The sequence below is a fragment of the Cryptomeria japonica genome, chromosome 3 (genome assembly GCF_030272615.1).
Source record: "Cryptomeria japonica chromosome 3, Sugi_1.0, whole genome shotgun sequence".
Lineage (NCBI taxonomy): Eukaryota > Viridiplantae > Streptophyta > Pinopsida > Cupressales > Cupressaceae > Cryptomeria > Cryptomeria japonica.
Genome location: NC_081407.1, coordinates 162,525,924 through 162,544,417, shown reverse-complemented (window position 1 = coordinate 162,544,417; position 18,494 = coordinate 162,525,924). Strand labels below are relative to the sequence as shown.

The window sequence follows — 18,494 nt, the reverse complement described above, 5'->3', positions numbered from 1 at the left end:
CCATCTTGCTCTTATCCCCAAATCCAATAACCCTCAATCTTTTGCAGATTTTAGGCCTATCTCTTTGTGTAATTCAATGTACAAGATTTTCACAAAAGCTATCTATCTCCGGTTAAAATCCTTGATACCTAAAGTAATATCTCTTATGCCTTGCTTGTGGCCCATGAAGTTTTGCACTCAATTAACTCTTCACAGTCCCCTGCTTTTATAGCTAAATTAGACATGTTGAAAGCATATGATAAAGTATGTTGGTCCTTTCTTTTGAGAGTGCTTAAAAAGTTTGGCTTTTCAGATAAGTGGTGCAAATGGATCAAAAATTGCCTCTATGGAGCACATTTTTCAATTATTGTTAATGGTAATCCTTCTGGTTTTTTTCAAGCCACCCAAGGGGTTCGACAAGATGACCCACTATCACCTTTTCTTTTCATTATCATGGTAGAAGCTTTTAGCAGATTGGCCAATAAGCAGTTGAGTTTGGGTTTTTGGAAGGCGGTATGCATCCCTAATACCTCAATTTCTATCACACACACTTTATTTGTAGATGATACACTTTTATTTGGTTTTTCCAATATACAATAAGCAAGGCATATTAAGAAAATATTGGACATATATACTTTTGGATTTGGATAGAAAATCACTTCGCATAAATCTAAACTATTCATATTCAATACTTCTGAAATGGTGTCTAACAACATTATCCAGACATTGGGCTTTCCAGTGGATTCTCTTCCATCATCGTACTTGGGTATCCCTTTCTTCATGGGAATAGGGAAACCTTCTTTTTGGAATTTTGTGATTGACAGATTAAAAAGAAAAATTTATGTGTGGAAAGCTAGATGGTTATCTCTGTCAGGTAGAATCCTTCTTGTCAAAAGTGTTTTGGCTACAATTCCAAACTACTACATTTCAGTCCTTCAAGCCCCGAAATCTATTGTGTCTCATATCGAGAAAATTATTTGAAATTTTATTTGGAAAGGTAATCTTTCAGAAGATAAAAAGATCCCGCTTATGTCTCTCAACAAAATGACTCCAAGAAAAACTACGGCGGGGTGTGTCTGCGCGATCTTTCAAAAAGGAATAATGCCTTTGGGGGAAAGCTAGTTTGGAATATGTATGAAAAACCACATGCTTTGTGGTGTCAAATTATGCAAGCAAAGTATTTAGATACTCCTACCCCTTCACGTATATTTACTATCCTTGATCCTCCATCAGGGTCTGCAGTTCGGAACTTCATGATGGACTCTAGGAATGTGATTACTAAATGCTTATCGTGGCAAGTACATAGTGGCAAAGAAGTCAACTTTTGGCATGATTCATGGAGTGGTCTCCCCCCTCTTAATCTTGAGGAGTCCCTAGTAGCTGTGATCCCTATATTTACTGCTCATTGGGGTTCTCACCTTTATGATTACATAGATGATCTTGAGAAGCCTTCAAATCGTGTGATTTGGAAGAAGCCAACTCTACTCCCAATCTCCCCGAGTCAAAAGGTATATTTTTCTTTGATTCTCAAGAACCGCATTATCTTTATCTCTAATGGTTTGGACAAATTGATATGGTGCCCTGCGACTAATGGAAAGTACTCTACCAAGGAAGGGTATAAGGCAATTCATCAAATGTCTGTTCAATCCTATTCACAAAGAGCCTACAATTTCTGTTGGAACAACAATGTTCTTCCCAAGGCAGGGATGTTTGCTTGGCTTGCTCTACATAAGAGAATACTCACCAGTGAGAGACTAGTTAAATTGAATATTGCACATCCAATTGCTTGTGTACTTTGTGGTGAACACAGTGAAATGTTAGATCATCTCCTCCTCCAATGTGATTTTGCTCACTATTGTTGGATGTTTGTGCTTGATACTCATCCTCTCTTTTTGCATGTGTTTGGAAAGTGATCCCATCCATAGTAGTATGGTCACTTTGGTGGGAAAGAAATACGCGTATTTTTAGAAAGAAAACATCTCCTCTTTCTGATGTTTTCAATTATATTGAAAAATCAGTATCAGAACTGGTTAATACTTATGTTTCAAATCAGTTCAATTCAAATAGAGAATTTACTTCTTGGGATGGTCAAGTTATTAATTGCTGGAAGGGCATCTCTATTCCTGTATCACCTTGTCTTCCGAGAGTGAGAACTAGTAAAATTGATAGAAATAAAGTGAAATGGTGTCCTCCGGAATCAATGCATTTCAAATTAAATTTTGATGGCTCCTCTAAAGGGAACCCAGGTGATGCAGGGATAGGAGTATGCATAAGGGATCACACAGGATGTGTTTTTGCTTTGAAATTTGCTTTTATTCCACCGGGTACTAACAACTTTGCAGAGGCATATGCTTTACTTGAAGGTATCCTACTACTAAAAAAATTGAATATCTCTTATATTCACATTGAAGGCGATTCAACTATTATTATCAACGCTTGCATAAAGATAAATATTGATAATTGGCAGATAAGATATTTACTTGAACAAGCATGGACACTAATTGATACATTTACAAACTTCACCATTTCACATGTGTATAGAGAAGGGAACTGGGTTGCAAATCATTTGGAAAATATGGGAAGTTCCAAGGAGGAACTTAATATGATGGGTCCGAATTGTGATTTTGATTCTTATCCAATTCTTAAGGGGAAAATTTTGGAGGATATGGGTACATGATAATATTACATATAGCTATGCAGTGGTCTTTTACATAATGATATAAATTGGTATGTGTGGTATTATAAGTGCAGGGTCCTGTGGTTTTGCTGTATCAGTATATTGTGAAGGCATGTCAATTTGAGAAGCGTGTTGGATTGTAAGTTGGATAAATGCATAAGTGAGATAGATTGTGGATTGCTATGGAAATGTGTACAACTCTCGTGATGTTTGGTTCAGACTGCATCTTGTTCAATATATTCCAAAAAGCATTTGATACTGGGGGATGTTTTATGGCACTCGGTATTCTGGACACTATAAGATATTGTATTTGTTGGTATATTTGAGATTTAAATCTCACGACCTTTCTATGTATTGTAGAGCAAGGATCAAAGTTTTTCTTACTGATTCTTTTCTACGGGAGCTCTTTGAATCGACTTTATATAATAAAATATATTAAGTGGCACTGCCACCTTTTTAAAAATAAAATAAAATAATAGTTGTAATTCTATTGTAAGTTTAGATGTTTGGAAGGTAATATAAAATTTGAACTGTCTTACTATTTTATTTTTAATAAATAATAATTTAGTTTTTTCACTCTTCCACCAAGCTAAAAAGGAGTAGAAATAGGATATCTTGTATAGAGGATCCTAAGGGGAAGTTGCTTACTGAATCAGAAGACATTGCATCAGAAGCAGTCAATTTTTTTAAATCATTATTGACCTCGGAGGGTGGATGTGGTTCGAACGATTTTTTTTAAGATATTCCCTCCATAGTGTCCATGGAAGATAATAGGATGCTGATGTCTCCTTTCTCTTTGGAAGAGGTTAAATGTGCGGTTTTTGATATGAACCCCGACAAGGCTCCGGGGCTAGATGGGTTTACCACTTTATTCTTCCAAAAGTGTTGGGACTTTGTGGGCAAAGATGTTTTTTTGGCCCTTGAAGAGGCTAGGAGAAATAGGTCAATCTTAAAAGAACTTAATACCACATTGATTGCCATTATCCAGAAAAAAGATGTCACTAAGACCTTTGCTGACTTTCGTCCTATTGCTCTATGCAACACCCTATATAAAATATTTTCTAAGGCAATTTCCCTTCGATTGGCAAAACTTCTTCCCAAAATCATCTCCTTAGAGCAAGGTGGTTTTGTTCCTGGTAGGGAAACACTGGAGGGAGCCATTGTGGCTCATGAAGTGTTGCATTCTATCTATACTCAGAGGGTCTCGTCTATGATTCTCAAATTGGATATGATGAAGGCCTATAATAGGGTTGAGTGGGAGGCGTTAGGTTGTGTTCTTCTCAAATTAGGTTTCTCCAAGGCTTGGGTCAAGTGGATAAAGGCTTTTATTTCCACTGCCAGATTTTCAGTTTTAATTAATGGTTCTCCTTGTGGTTTTTTCTCCTCTTCAAGAGGATTGAGGCAGAGGGATCCTCTGTCCCCTTTCCTGTTTATACTTTTAGCTGAATCCTTTAGCTGGGCAATTAAGGCTGCAAAGTCAAAAGGATTATGGAAGGGAATTGCGATCCATGGGGTTCCTTTTCCTAATTCACATTGTTTATTTGCAGATGACACTCTACTTTTTGGTCAGGCTTCCTTAAGGGAGGCTAATACTATAAACAAGATTATTCAAAAGTATGCGGCTTTTTCTGGCCAAAAAGTCAATATTGAGAAGTCAAAAATATTCTTCCTTAACACATCACAGTTAGTTCAGCAGAGATTGCAAACCTTTTGGGGTTTTGAACCTAGTATCCTTCCTTGTAAGTATCTTGGTATACCTTTTTTCACTAAACAAGATAAACTATCCTTTTGGGATAAGCTCATTTCTGTCATCTCAAAGAGGATTTTATCTTGGAACCATAAATGGTTAAGCCTTGCAAGGAAACTTGTCCTGATTAAATCTTTGTTGAATTCGGTCCCTATTTATCTTATGTTAGTAATAAAAACCCGTAAATCGGTGTTAGTAAGCCTGCAGGACACTCTTAGGTCCTTTCTTTGGAATAGTAATAAAGATGGGAAGAATAAACTACCTTTAGTAGCTTGGGATAAAGTCTATCTGCCCAAGGATTGGGGGGGTACAAGAATTAGGAACTTGGAAAAACAAAATCTGGCTCTGGGAGCTAAATTGGTCTAGAAGTTGTGTGAGAATTCTGATTCTTTTTGGGCTCAAATAATGTTTGCAAAATACTTGAATAATGGACCTAGGGATTATGTTTTTCAAATTTCAAATTTACCTTTAGGTTCGGTTATGTGGAATTTTGTTTGCAAATGTTGGAATGTTATTTTGCCACACCTTTCTTGGATTGTTCATAATGGGAAAAAGGTTAGATTTTGGGATGAGGTGTGGAATGGTCATACTCCCTTACGAAATATAAGGGATTGGTCCCCTTTGATATCTACCCTTTCTTCCCTTTGGAGGGTCTTTGTGGTAGATTACTTTAAGGTAATTCATAATGGTGATCTGAAGTTGGCTAAATGGAAGTCCATTGAGTTCTTGGATGCTGAGAAAGATCTCAAGCTGCATTATGCAAAGGTTTTGGAAGAAAGAATGATTATCCTATCTGACTCTGAAGATGAACTTGTCTGGACTAGGAACGTCTCAGGCAAATATACGGTTAAGGATGGATATAACTCTCTTGTGTCGGCCAAAGACTCATCCTCTTGGCCACATAAGCTTTTTTGGCATTTGGCCTATCTACCGAAAGCCGGGGCTTTTGCCTAGTTAGCAGTCCAGGACATGGTACTTACAAGCATGCGCTTGGATAGATTTGGTATCACTAATGTTTTTTCTTGTGTGTTATGAAATTTTTTTTTGGAATCCTCCTCTCACCTTTTCCTTCATTGTGATTTTATATTTCAATGTTGGCAGTGGCTTTTCGACAAATTGAATCTGTCTTTTGTTATAGGGAAAGATCTTATTTCACACTTCAGAGCCTGGCCTCTTATGTTTGCTTCATCCTTCTATGCTTGTCTTTGGATTGTTTCCGCTTCTATCTTAATCTGGAATATTTGGTTAGAAAGGAAGAATAGGATCTTCAAAAAGACTAGCTCTTCTCTTGAGGAGATTTTACTGAAAATTGAATCCTCTATTTCAGAAATTGTCTTGTCTTATATCTTCAAGAACCTTGAAAATATTTCTTCTTTCTCATACTGGGATAGTAGGGTGACTAGGGTTTGGAAGCAATTATCTATCTTGCCTTCTCATGGTTCCATTTTGAAAAATAGTGATGTTTTAACCAAAAGGAATGCAGCGATTTGGAAGCCTCCTCCTAATGTGCATTTTAAATTGAATTTTGATGGTGCTTCTCGTGGAAACCCCGGGCTAGCAGGAGTAGGTATGGTGATTTTTGATCATCATGTTAATATTGTCCAAGCTAGATGTCACGCTATTGGGCATAAATCCAATAACTTTGCAGAATTTAATGCCCTATCTCTGGGCTTGGACATGGCTATATCCTTGGGCATTAAGGATCTTGTAATTGAAGGGGATTCGATGGTAACCATCCAATGTGTTATGAAGAAGAAATCTAACTGTTGGAAATTACAATACGTTCTGGAGTTAATTTTACAATAGTTGGCTTTCTTTGATTCCTTCTTGATCACTCATTGCTTGAGACAAATTAATATAATAGCGGATTTATTGGCAAATTTAGCCATTGACATTAATGCAAACTTGTGGGATATAAATATGGAAGAGATTCCGCCTTGCCTTCTGAAACATTTGCATTAAGTCTTTTTGGTTTTTCCTAAGTATGATTTCATAAAAAAATTTAGCGCCCTTATGCCTTGAGAGGTAAGCATGTTTGGTGTATATGTGCAAATGGTAAGTAATGTTCCCTTGCCAATGTACGGCAAAATTGAGAGCGTGTGGGTGTGACCGTATGGTGAAGGTGAGGGTGTACAATGGAGGAATGACGTATGGTGGGGCATACGGTTACGGTGGAAGGTAACGTGTACGATGGGGTGTACAGAAGGCGTATGGTGAAGGAATGGCGTACGGTGGAGGTATGGCGTACGGTGGGCGTATGGTGGAGGAATGGCGTATGGTGGAGGTAAGGCATATAGTGGGCGTACGGTGGGTGTACAGTGGAGGAATGGCGTACGGTGGGAGGTATGGCGTATGGTGGGAGGTATGGCGTACGATGGGAGGTACGGTGAGAGGTAAGGCGTATGATGGGTGTACGGTGGAGGAATGGCGTACGGTGGGAGGTAAGGCGTATGGTGGAAGGTAAGGCGTACGATGGGAGGTAAGGCGTACGGTGGGCGTACGATGGGAGGTAAGGCATACAGTGGGTGTATGGTTGAGGTAAGGTGTACGGTGGAAGGTAAGGCGTACGATGGGCATACGGTGGGAGATAAGGCGTATGGTGGGCATACGGTGGAGGAATGGCATACGGTAGTGGTACGTATGGTGTGTATGCTCTGCCTTCGAGACCTTTAGATACTTAGTCAATTTGTAAAGTGTAGTGGAATTTATTATTATCACAGGCACAAGAGACTTAAGAGTTGATGATGAATATCCACACATGCACGGGAAATTATATTGATAATGATCGCATTGCAGATTACATAGATTCGGAACAGAAGCAGACTAGGGTGAGGAGGACTCCCACCAAAACTGCGGATGCCAAGTAGGGAGGATCTCTCACCTCCGAAATGATTGACAAGCTGAACTCCAAACTGGAATTCGCACAAATAAAGGAAAAATACCAAATTCGCATGCCTACAATAATGACTAACACGGCCATATATATGGGCTCCGGGAAACTTCCCGAAGGGTTACAAACGGGCCGACACGACCAACCAAAACTTGCCTAATCTAATTAAATAAAAGGGGCCCGAAAGATTTGTTATTTAATTTGGGGCCTTACAACAAGGTAATTAGATTTATTATTTAATTATATTGGGGACATCATAGTCCTCCCGGGTCAAAAATTGCTTGCCCTCAAGCAATTGCAGACTTGGATGCTCCAGAATTTGCTCGCCTTCCCAGGTGGCATCCTCGATGGGTAGATTCTTCCAGCGTATAAGGAACTCTTTGACTGTGCATGTCCTCAACCTCTTTTCTCTGACATCGATGATCTCAACCGGCTCCATAATTAGTTGCCCTTCTTCGTTGATGGGTGGCAGATCCCTGGAAACTGTGACGCGCTGCCGGACGACCTTCTTCAGACATGACACGTGAAAAACATTATGAATCCGACTCCTCTCAGGAAGCTCCAACTCATAGGCAACTTCACCCACTCTTCGAACCACCCTGTAGGGCCCATAGAAATGCGGCTTCAGCTTCTCCTTACCACTTGTCTTCAAGGAGGATTGTATGTGCGGTTGAAGTCGGAGGTAAACTAGATCACCAACCTCAAAATTCTGCTCAATTCGGTGTCGGTCAACATACATCTTTTGTTGGTTCTGAGCCCTCTGCAGGTTGTCTTTGAGAGATGTCAAGATATCTAAACTCTCCTGAAGCCAATCTTTGGCCATCAGTGCACGACTGTCTCCCAATGTCAGGTCAACAAATGAAGAAGGCTCATACCCATATAGTGCTTTGAAAGGTGGCATGCCTATTGACATGTGATAAGTGGTGTTGTAACAATGTTCACCCAAATGCAACCAGTGAACCCAAGCCTTCTATTGCGCTGAGACGTAGTTCCTGAGATAACCCTCCAGCCATTTGTTCACAATCTCGGTCTATCCGTCTGTCTATGGATGGTAGCTCGTGTTGGGTGACAACTCGGTTCCTGCCAACCAAAATAACTCCATCCAGAAGGTACTCAGAAAACGGCTATCCCTATCACTAACTATGTTTCACGGCAAACCATGTAGGCGGAACACCTCACGGAAGAACAACTCGGCTACTTGAATTGCTTGATATCCTGTGGGGATGGCAAAAAAGTGTGCATACTTGGTCAATCGGTCAACTATGACAAAAATACAATCCTTTCCTTGCACTCTAGGGAGTCCAGTAATGAAATTCATCGAGATGCTATCCCATTTCTGGTTGGGAATTGGCAGTGGTTGTAGCAGTCCGGCCGGTAGGTTATGCTCAGATTTGTTCTACTGACAGGTGGAGCATTCCCGCACATACTGCAAGACGTCGTTCTTAAGCCCCTTCCAAGAAAACCTTTCATGGATCTATCTGTAGGTTTTCAAGTATCCCGGGTGTCCAGCCAAGGGAGAGTTGTGCAATTCCTTCAGAACCTTTTCCCTCATCTTGGATTTGGGTACTAGATAAATTTTGTCCTTGTAATAAATGATGTCATCAACCACCTTGTATCGGTCATCCTGCACTTGACCATCCATTAGTTCATAGGCAAAAGTGTTCTTGGAGTATTCAACCAACAGGTATTCCTTCCAATCCACCAAAATCTGAGATAAAGAACATACGGCAGGCCTTCTTGACAGGGCATTAGCAACCACGTTATTCTTTCCCTTCACATATTCAATGTCGAAATCAAATGCTTGGACTTTGCTCACCCATTTCTGTTGTCGTTCATTTAGATCCCTCTACTCCAAGAAGTATCGTAAGCTGTTGTGGTCTGTTCGCACAGCAAACTTTGCTCCGACGAGGTATCGTCGAAACTTTGTCAGTGCATGTATGATGGCGAGCATCTCTTTGTCATAGATGGAGTATAATCGCTCAACTCCAGAGAGCTTCTAGCTCTCAAAAGCAATGGGGTGACGGTCTTGCATCAACACTGCTCCAATGCCTTCCCCCGAGGCATCACACTCCAGGATGAAAGGGCGAGTGAAGTCTGGTAGTGCCAGAACCGAACACGTACTCATAACTTCTTTTAATTTGTCGAAGGTCTGTTGCGCTTGCGCATTCCAATGGAAGGATCCTTTCTTTGTTAGAACTATCAGTGGTGCCCCAAGCTATGAAAATCCTCTCACAAACCTTCTATAATAACTACACAACCCAAAAAATCCCCACAGCTCCGAGAGAGTCTTGGGTGGAGGCCAATCCAGAATGGCCTGAATCTTCTCCTGGTGAACTTGTACCCCTTGGGCACTGATGACGTGACCCAAGTACAGGACCTTGCTCATTCCAAATTCACATTTGGACCTTTTGGCATATAGTGATTGTGATTCCATAATCCCCAATACTTCATCCAAATGCCCCACATGTTCCTTCCAGGTCTTGCTGTAAATGAGTATGTCATCGAAGAATACCAATAGGAACTTACACAGTTGCTTGTTGAAGATGTGGTTCATGTAGGACTGAAAAGTGGCCGGAGCATTGGTTAATCCAAACGGTAGAACCAAGAACTCATAGTGTCCGTAATGGCAACGAAAGGCCGCCTTTTCCACATCTTGCTCCCTCATACGGATCTGATGGTAGCCGGAGTGGAGATCAATCTTGGAGAAATAGATGGCGCCATGTAGTTCGTCCAATAGCTCATCGATCCTGGGAATGGGGTACCTATTCTTGATAGTCTTCTTGTTTAGTGCATGATAGTCGACAGACATTCTGAGAGTCCCGTCCTTCTTCTTCACCAGAACCACCGAGGATGCAAAGGGGCTAGAACTGGGCCGGATCCATCCTTTATCGAGGAGTTCCTGGATCGTTTTCTCTATCTCATCTTTGAACTTCTTCGGGTGGTGATAGGGTGTGGTGATAAAGGGTTTGGCTCCCTCCTCCAACTCGATGGTGTGCTCAAACCCTCGGTGTAGGGGTATACCAGGTGGAATATCAACAAAGACCAAACTATGCCCATCCAGAACCGACTGAAGTTCCTCATCCTGGTAGTAAGTCGGTTGCCCTTTCATAGGTTTTGTTGAGATCAAGCAATGTGTTGCCCAAACTACTTCATCATGTCTGAAGATGGCTTCCATCCTTTTGGCGGAAATCTCCCTTGGGCCGCCATTCGATATTCCCCTGAGAACCACCCTCTTGGCATCCACCTCGAATGAGAACTCCATCCTTTTGAAGCTCTATGTGTACTGGTCGAGGGTCTCCATCCATTGAATGCCCAATATGACATCTATGTCATCTAGATCCACCACAAAGAAATCATCGGTCACCGTGTAATTTCCCATGGTGATGCTCAGTTGCGGAACCAGGTGAGTGCATGATAGGAGATTGCCTCCTGCCACCTTGACATCGAACCCTTCATGCTCCTTTGTACACAAGGCCCTTCGGTTGACAAGTGATGAGTTTATGAAGTTGAGCAAGGCTCCACTGTCAAGCATAACAAGAACTCGTTGCCCTTGTAGTGTGCCACATACTCTAAATACACTGCACCTTGGGGTACCCGCTAGTGTGGCAATGATGCCCCCCCTCCGAACCAATGTGGAGATTCTCTCTGCCAAGCTGGTTTCTTTGACCGATTCTTCCCTTGGAGTTTCGCTTTCTTCATGCTCCTCTTCTCCATCGGACATCACTTCAATATAGTGAATCTTTCCTTTGCCCAAACATCGATGACCTAGTTCCCATGGTTCTTTGCAAGTGAAACACAACTTCTTCCTTCTGAGTTCCTGTCTTGAGGCTTCATCGAGCGATGACCCCTTCGGATAGGGTTTATTATCCTTCTCCCTTAGAATGAAAGGTGGTTTGGTGTGCGCAAAACTTCTGGAAGAGGCAGATGTTGCCATGTTATGGGCCTTTTTTATTGCTTCCGTGAGCGTGTTTGGGTTGAACCCTTTCACCCAACCTTTCAGTGGTTCCATCAATCCGTCCATGAACAAGACCACCAATCTCCGCTCTGAGATGTCATTCACCAACATGGATAGTCTCTGGAATTCTATGATGTAACTGTCCACAAATCCCGACTGCTTTAGTTGTGCCAACTCCTTGAAATTGAGTTCTGGATCCTTCCCGTCAAATCGATCTATGAGCTTCTCTGTGAATTCAACATAGGAAGTTATCTGGTCATGGCCAAGAGTGACCATTCCATGGTGCCACCATTCATGCACGACCCCTTCCAGGTGGAGTGCTGCAAACTTGATAGCTTCATCTTCAAGCATCGGGTTGAGTTGGAAGTAAGTATCAGCTTTTTGAACCCAGACACGTGCTGAGGTCGCTCCAGCCCCATCAAAGCATGACAGGTTGATCTTGCCAACCTTCCGCTTGACGTCATTATTATAGTGTCCATAATGGCCCCGACTTCTGCCACCCAAGTATTTCATCCGGAGCTCCACATAATCCTTGAAGGATATGTCCCCTTCGAGATTTGTATCCCTCCAATCTTGACTCAACTGTGCTTGCATCTCCTGAAAGGTGGGTTCTGGCTCCCCCCGTGGTGCTTCTAATTTTTGAGGAAAAGTTGGCATTAGCAGCCGTGAATGCGAGCGTTGGATGTTTGACCTTCCCGTGACCGAATCATTGCCCTGTCCATTCTGTTCTCCATTCATTTTTCCCAAGGCCAATTGTCGTAAGGTTTCCTCCATGATTTGTTGTCGTTGCTCTCCTTTGGTTAGGGTGTCGTTGAGTTGAGCTTGGCTTTTCATTATCTCCCTTAATAGTGCCATGACTTCTCTTGTAGGGTCCTGAGGTTCGCCCATTTTATCGACTGAAAAGTACCTCCTTTTGGTGTACACTTGCATCCGCTACATGATAGGCTGGCAAGATCACAAGCTCTAATACCACTGTAATGTTCCCTTGCCAATGTACGACAAAATTGAGAGCGTGTGGGTGTGACAGTATGGTGAAGGTGAGGGTGTACAATGGAGGAATGACGTACGGTGGGGCGTACGGTTATAGTGGAAGGTAAGGCGTATGATGGGGCATACAGAAGGCGTTCGGTGAAGGAATGGCGTACGGTGGAGGTATGGCATACGGTGGGCGTAAGGTGGAGGTAAGGCGTACGGTGGGCGTACAGTGGGTGTACAGTGGAGGAATGGCGTATGGTGGGAGGTATGGCGTACCATGGGAGGTATGGTGTACGGTGGGCATACGGTGAGAGGTAAGGCGTACGGTGGGTGTACGGTGGAGGAATGGCGTACGGTGGGAGGTAAGGCATACGATGGGAGGTAAGGCGTATGGTGGGAGGTAAGGCGTATGATGGGCGTACGGTGGAGGAATGGCGTACGGTGGAAGGTAAGGCATATGGTGGGCGTACAGTGGGAGGTAAGGCGTACTGTGGAGGAATGGCGTACGGTAGTGGTCCGTACAATGTGTATGCTCCGCCTTCAAGACCTTTAGATACTTAGTCAATTTGTAAAGCGTAGTGGAATTAATTATTATCACAGGCACAAGAGACTTAAGAGTTGATGATGAATATCCACACATGCACGGGAAATTATATTGATAATGATTGCACTGCAAATTACATAGATTCGGAACAGAAGCAGACTAGGGTGAGGAGGACTCCCACCGAAACTGCGGATGCCAAGTAGGGAGGATCTCTCACCTCCTAAATGACAGACAAGATGAACTCCAAACTGGAATTCACACAAATAAAGGAAAAATACCAAATTCACATGCCTACAATAATGATTAACATGGCCATATATATGGTCTCCGGGAAACTTCTCGAAGGGTTACAAACGGGCCGACACGACCAACCAAAACTTGCCTAATCTAATTAAATAAAAGGGGCCCGAAAGATTTGTTATTAAATTTGGGGCCTTACAACAAGGTAATTAGATTTATTATTTAATTATATCGGGGACATCACAGAGGTAAGCATGTTTGGTGTATATGTGCAAATGGTAAGTATGCTTAGTAGGCAATTCCTAATTGGCTATTGAGTATGCTTATGATCTTTCATAAGCAACAAGGGTGGGTACTTGTTATGGTAGTAAGGTGGCGCCCATCAATAGTTATGATTCAGTATATGTTACTATGATTCAACATGTTTTATTTGATTTGTCCTCGCTTGTGTGTTTTAAAAGTTTTATTGTTATATGAAGTACGAAGGAAATGTGCTTCAGTTGCAATCATTCACGATTTTTATGTAGCCATTATGATAGGAGTAAGTAGCTTAGTATGTGGCATTGGCTGGGATATGAAGTACTATTTTTTCAACTGCCACCGTCATGCGAAGTCCTTCATTTATGTGTTATCTTGTATGAGCTTTAATCTTGCTTTAATTGGCTTTATTTGTAATCATGAAGTAGCATGATTTAATCGGTTCACGTTTTTTGGTGGCGATTGGTCTTTAAAAGCCGATATCTTTCTCAATACAACACTAAACATTTGAATTGATCTTATTTGGGCTCTGTTTCATATGTCGAGTGCTTCGGCTCTTTCAAGATATAGGGTCATTGTCGAATGCCCGATTGAGAAGGATAATGAGGTTCCGAGTAATAATTCTGAATTGCTTAGGGAAGTGTTTTGTTTGCTTACTCCTCAGGGGGATTTTGAGGTTAGCAAGTTGTTGGGAACTCTCTGGTTGCAGTCTGGTCCTTCCTTTTCTGGGTCTGAGATTTTGTCTCGATTTCTTACTATTTGCCATGACATTTTGCTTGATAAGGATTTACTCCAACTCCTGGTTCATACGTTTATCCCTCCCTCGATTTGCTCCTGGGAGCTTGTTAGGTCTGCATTGGATAATTATCATTTTGAGTTGGGCTCTTTTTATTATGGGGGTTTTCTTCCTCATTCTGATCTGTTGGATAATGAGAAGTGTGGGGTTTTATTGTTTGAAATAAGAATGGGGTTATTATGTGATAAATTGGGGGACACCTTGTATGCTTTTGAAACCTTGCTAGAATTGGTTCCCTCACAGTTTGTGGATAAAGCATTGGTGGTGCTTATGGGTTTTTGGCCTTAGCTCCTCTACGACTGGAATCTCCCTTGCAGACCATTCCTCCCTTGATCATGGATAGAGAGCCCCCTGTTAAGAGCTCAAGTTCTTGGTTTCAGAATTAACTATGTGTGCAGATATGTTGTTGTCTTTTTGGTGTAGAGTTTTGATCGGTTGATATGTTTTTTGGCAAGCTTGGGAAGCCTTGAGGCTGCGAACGTCCTCTATAGATCACATCTCATGATTTTTTGGGTCATATGGATAAGATATGTATATCTTTGAAAGCCATGTAATGGGAGGGTGATCAAAATCAAATATGTAATTGGGTATATGGGGTTTTTAATTTTTTTTGCTTTCTTGGACCACAACCAGAGGTTTTCTTGTGGGTTCTTTCCTGCCGGTATGCCCTTTGAACCCGTTTGTATCAAAATTCAAAGTTAATAAAATATAGTTTAGTGGCTTGCCCACTTTTATAAAAAAAAATAAATAAAAAATAAAATTGACAAGATTTAGTTTTAATTAAAATAAATATTAATAATAGTTGTAATTCTATTGTAAAGAAACTTGTCTTTGATTTTTTTTTTTTATTTAATTATATTTGTAAGATATTTTTCATTTTACTATATTTTGTAATTCTATTATATTATTTGTTGTCATTTTAATACAATTATTTTATGTTCATCTTTACAATATATGAATTATCTTAATATTTTATCTTTTATAAGTAATAATTTAGATTATTATCTTCTAAATATAAACTTGACAAAATTTAGTTTAAAAAAATATATATATTAATAATAGTTGTAATTCTATTGTAAGTTTAGATGTTTGGAAGGTAATTGAGGTGTGCAAGAAGATGGGTGTTAAGCTAGGGGTATTAGAATTAATATTCCTTAGCTCTAATCCCTGAGCTAAATAACTCAAACCCAAAGGGGCTTCTCACCATTTTGCTAAGGATAGTTGTAGGTTATAGGGGATCCTCATCGACACTTTCCAGTCTCATTTCCACATAAGATGACATCATGACTGAATTGGTTCAAAAGCGCTAAAACAATGTCAATAGCGCCAAACTTGGTACAATAGCGCTATTGTAAGAACAATAGTGCTAGAATAACAAGTTGCAATAGCGCTACAACGCGATAAAAAACGCTAAAGCGCGACCTGTGTGCCAATTTCAACATTCAAACATGTTAGTTGGTTTTATTAAAAAAAATCAGATACTTGGATTCACGTCGGGTTCACCAAATGATGCTCTGCAAAAAGACCCAAAGGTTAGACTAGAACCTGTGGTCGTATAACACACAAAAACACACAAGAAATAGTTATTGTTATTCAACCAAGAACTAATCTAAGCAGGCATATCAAAAGAGATACTAAGATCATGCTAACATATTTAACAAATGACACAAATGTAAGAAGGCATCTCCAAATGCCTCTTAACATGTTCTTAGCTCCTTCTCCTTTGTTCCTCTCCTCTCCAAGTTCCAAAATAGTGTAGCTCTCAGTAGCTTTTTGCACTATGGATGCTTATGGAGATTCAAGATTGTAGATGATCTCAAGCTTATGCTATGCAAGTGTAAAACGAACTAATAAAACATATTATGAAAAAGAACTAAGATTTATTTTAGTCCAAGATGACAATATATGAGTTATTTATGCTAAATGCATACAAGTTTTCAGGATCTGGATTATGAAGAAATGGGCTCTATTTATAGGAAAAAACGGAGCAATGGATAGTTGAGATTGAGTAATCTCAACAAGGGTCAGGATTGAATGATATTCAATCCATGTGAGGTCTTTCAACCCAATTCCTGGTTGACAAGTGTCAATGTGAGATAGGTTGAGAGGAGAGGGAATAAGCATTAAATGTTTGACATGACTTGAGAGTTAATTCGGGGGTTAGGGTCAAGGTTAGTTAAATGAATAAATTCTTTATTGAAAGAATAAAACTTTTATCCAAGGATAAACTCTTGTGCAAAAGGCAAAAGGGATAACCATGGTTAAAGCAATAAATGCTTGAGGAGACACATGAGTGCAAGTTGAAATAACCATAAATGGTTATGTAAGAGCCATTAATGGTCATGTAAGAGCCATTAGTGGTTTTGGAAGACTTTGGAGGTTAAATTGTTGAACACACAAAGCATTAAATGTTTTTCAAAGACTTTGAAGTCTTTGAGAAGTGACTCCAAGTTGCTTAGGAATGTGACAATAATTAGGGGATGGATTAGGTTAATTAGGAAGGGTTTAGAAGAATCTAGAAGGGGGTTTAGGAATGCAAGTGGGTTTGGTGAGTGAGGGAAAATATGATTTTTATTTAAAATAAATTAATTTATTTCAATAAATAGGTGCAAGTTGCATTTGTAGGAAAATGCAAGTGGGGGGGGGAATAAATGTTTTATTTAATTTATTTAAAAGAGGAAAAGGGTTAAATAAAATAAATAGGATTTATTCATTTAATTGATTGGAATTTGGTTTAATGAATTAATTAAAATAAATTGAATAATTTATTTAATTAATAGGAGAATGTTTGAAGATGCATTAATTAAATGTTAATTTAATTAACTAACGGCTAGTGGATTTTTAATCAAATAAATAGCAAATATTCATTTAATTAAACTGGACATATTTATGTGACTACAGCTAGCATTGATGTCTTCTAAACCTATTGAACGGTATTTGAAAAAAATGTCAAGCTGATCAAATGATTGACAATAAGTTGGATGTAAAATTTTAAATCTTACAATATCATAGAATTAGGATAGGGAAATTGGCATGTTTATGTTCTTTCATTGTGTTGAATAACATCAAACCTTATTAAATTACTCTTATTTGAGATTTTACGTCTGACAGTTTTGTCTCTAAGCTCATCTTAGTGAGGTTTCTGAATAGCATTTCTTGTGTTGTGCAACAGGTTGTCATTCGATGTTTGGATGTAATAGCTAGTGTAATTCATGTATGTGGAGGTAATTTTTCCATCCGCCGCTTGAAAACTGATAGCTCCGAATTTTTTAGATTGTTATCTAAGGGTGCATACTTGAGTAAGGCTTCATTTCAGACCGAAAAATCTATGCTGCTTCCTTTTAGAAAGGGTAGCAATCTTATTGACCAGGCAGACATGGCAGAAGGAACCTTGATTAAGGTGCAAGAAGCATTTTTTTTAATGATTGCAGCCATTGCAAGTGACAAGAAAAGTGCTTGTGCTCTGGAGGCAATATTCAAACAGATGGCTGGGTTGGCTGTGGGTTTTTCTTGTGGTAGTCAAACATTGGAGAAAGCTGCTACAGATGCCTTGCTTGGTCTATCAAGCATTGATCAAGATCTTGTTTGGCTACTTCTAGCTGACATTGTTTACTCAGGAGATGGCAGAGAGGTGCCAAGTCTTCCTTGTACAGGGTTGCCAAAGATTGCTTGACTTCTCCCAGAGTCACCCCAGGAATATATTTGGGTTCAATATGCAGATCAAAATTATGGTTTGACTGTTGATTATTTACTGGCAAGAAAATAGCTGGAAAAGATAGATGTATGCCATTACGTTAATGCAGGGCAATAGATGCAAACCTTGTAAATTGAGCGTGAATACATGTAAATACATTTCATTATTGTCAAGCTTATCTTTTCTTGGAATTGGTTTTAGCTTAATGCTATGAAAATGTATTATATTCGTACATGTAAGAAGCCTCATAAACTGTGTGAAATTTAGGCAGAACCTTACAAAATGAGTCTATATGCTCCATTTTCGGGTTGGTGTTCTTGAGATGTTTGTTGATCTAGTTTTGTCCTAAGATTTGTTATATGGAGCATAGATAACAATTTTGCACCAAAAAATTGTCTACCTTGCAAGTTCTGGCTAGCTAAAATGCTGTGAGTTTGATGCAAAACTCTATGTGGTCAGAAAAAATATTTTGCAGCTTGAAATGCACATAAACATGGAAGTTTCACATTTTTTATTTTTAGCTCTCATTCCTTAGTTAAATTTTTAGTGCATTTACTTGGACGTAATCTTCAGCCGTCAGAATGGTAGGGGTACAGATTCCCTTTCAATATATTATTCGGATCGGCACATTGAGAGATGACCCCTACTATTCATTGGGAGAGCTTGATCTCCCTTATAATAGTGGGGAACCTCTGTAATAAAGGCTATCACTAGGAGATAGACTTTTGGACTGGGTTAT

At 39.9% G+C, this 18,494-nt stretch overlaps 1 protein-coding gene across 1 annotated transcript; it reads left to right on the top strand.

Moving 5' to 3' along the window:
• The first annotated feature begins 17,230 nt into the window (after positions 1-17,230).
• Positions 17,231-17,773, top strand: LOC131031041 (uncharacterized). The gene is made up of 2 exons (XM_057962053.2): positions 17,231-17,285; positions 17,378-17,773. The coding sequence occupies exons 1-2, from the start codon at positions 17,274-17,276 to the stop codon at positions 17,732-17,734; spliced, it is 369 nt and encodes a 122-aa protein (XP_057818036.1). The 5' UTR covers positions 17,231-17,273; the 3' UTR covers positions 17,735-17,773.
• The last annotated feature ends 721 nt before the right edge of the window (positions 17,774-18,494 follow it).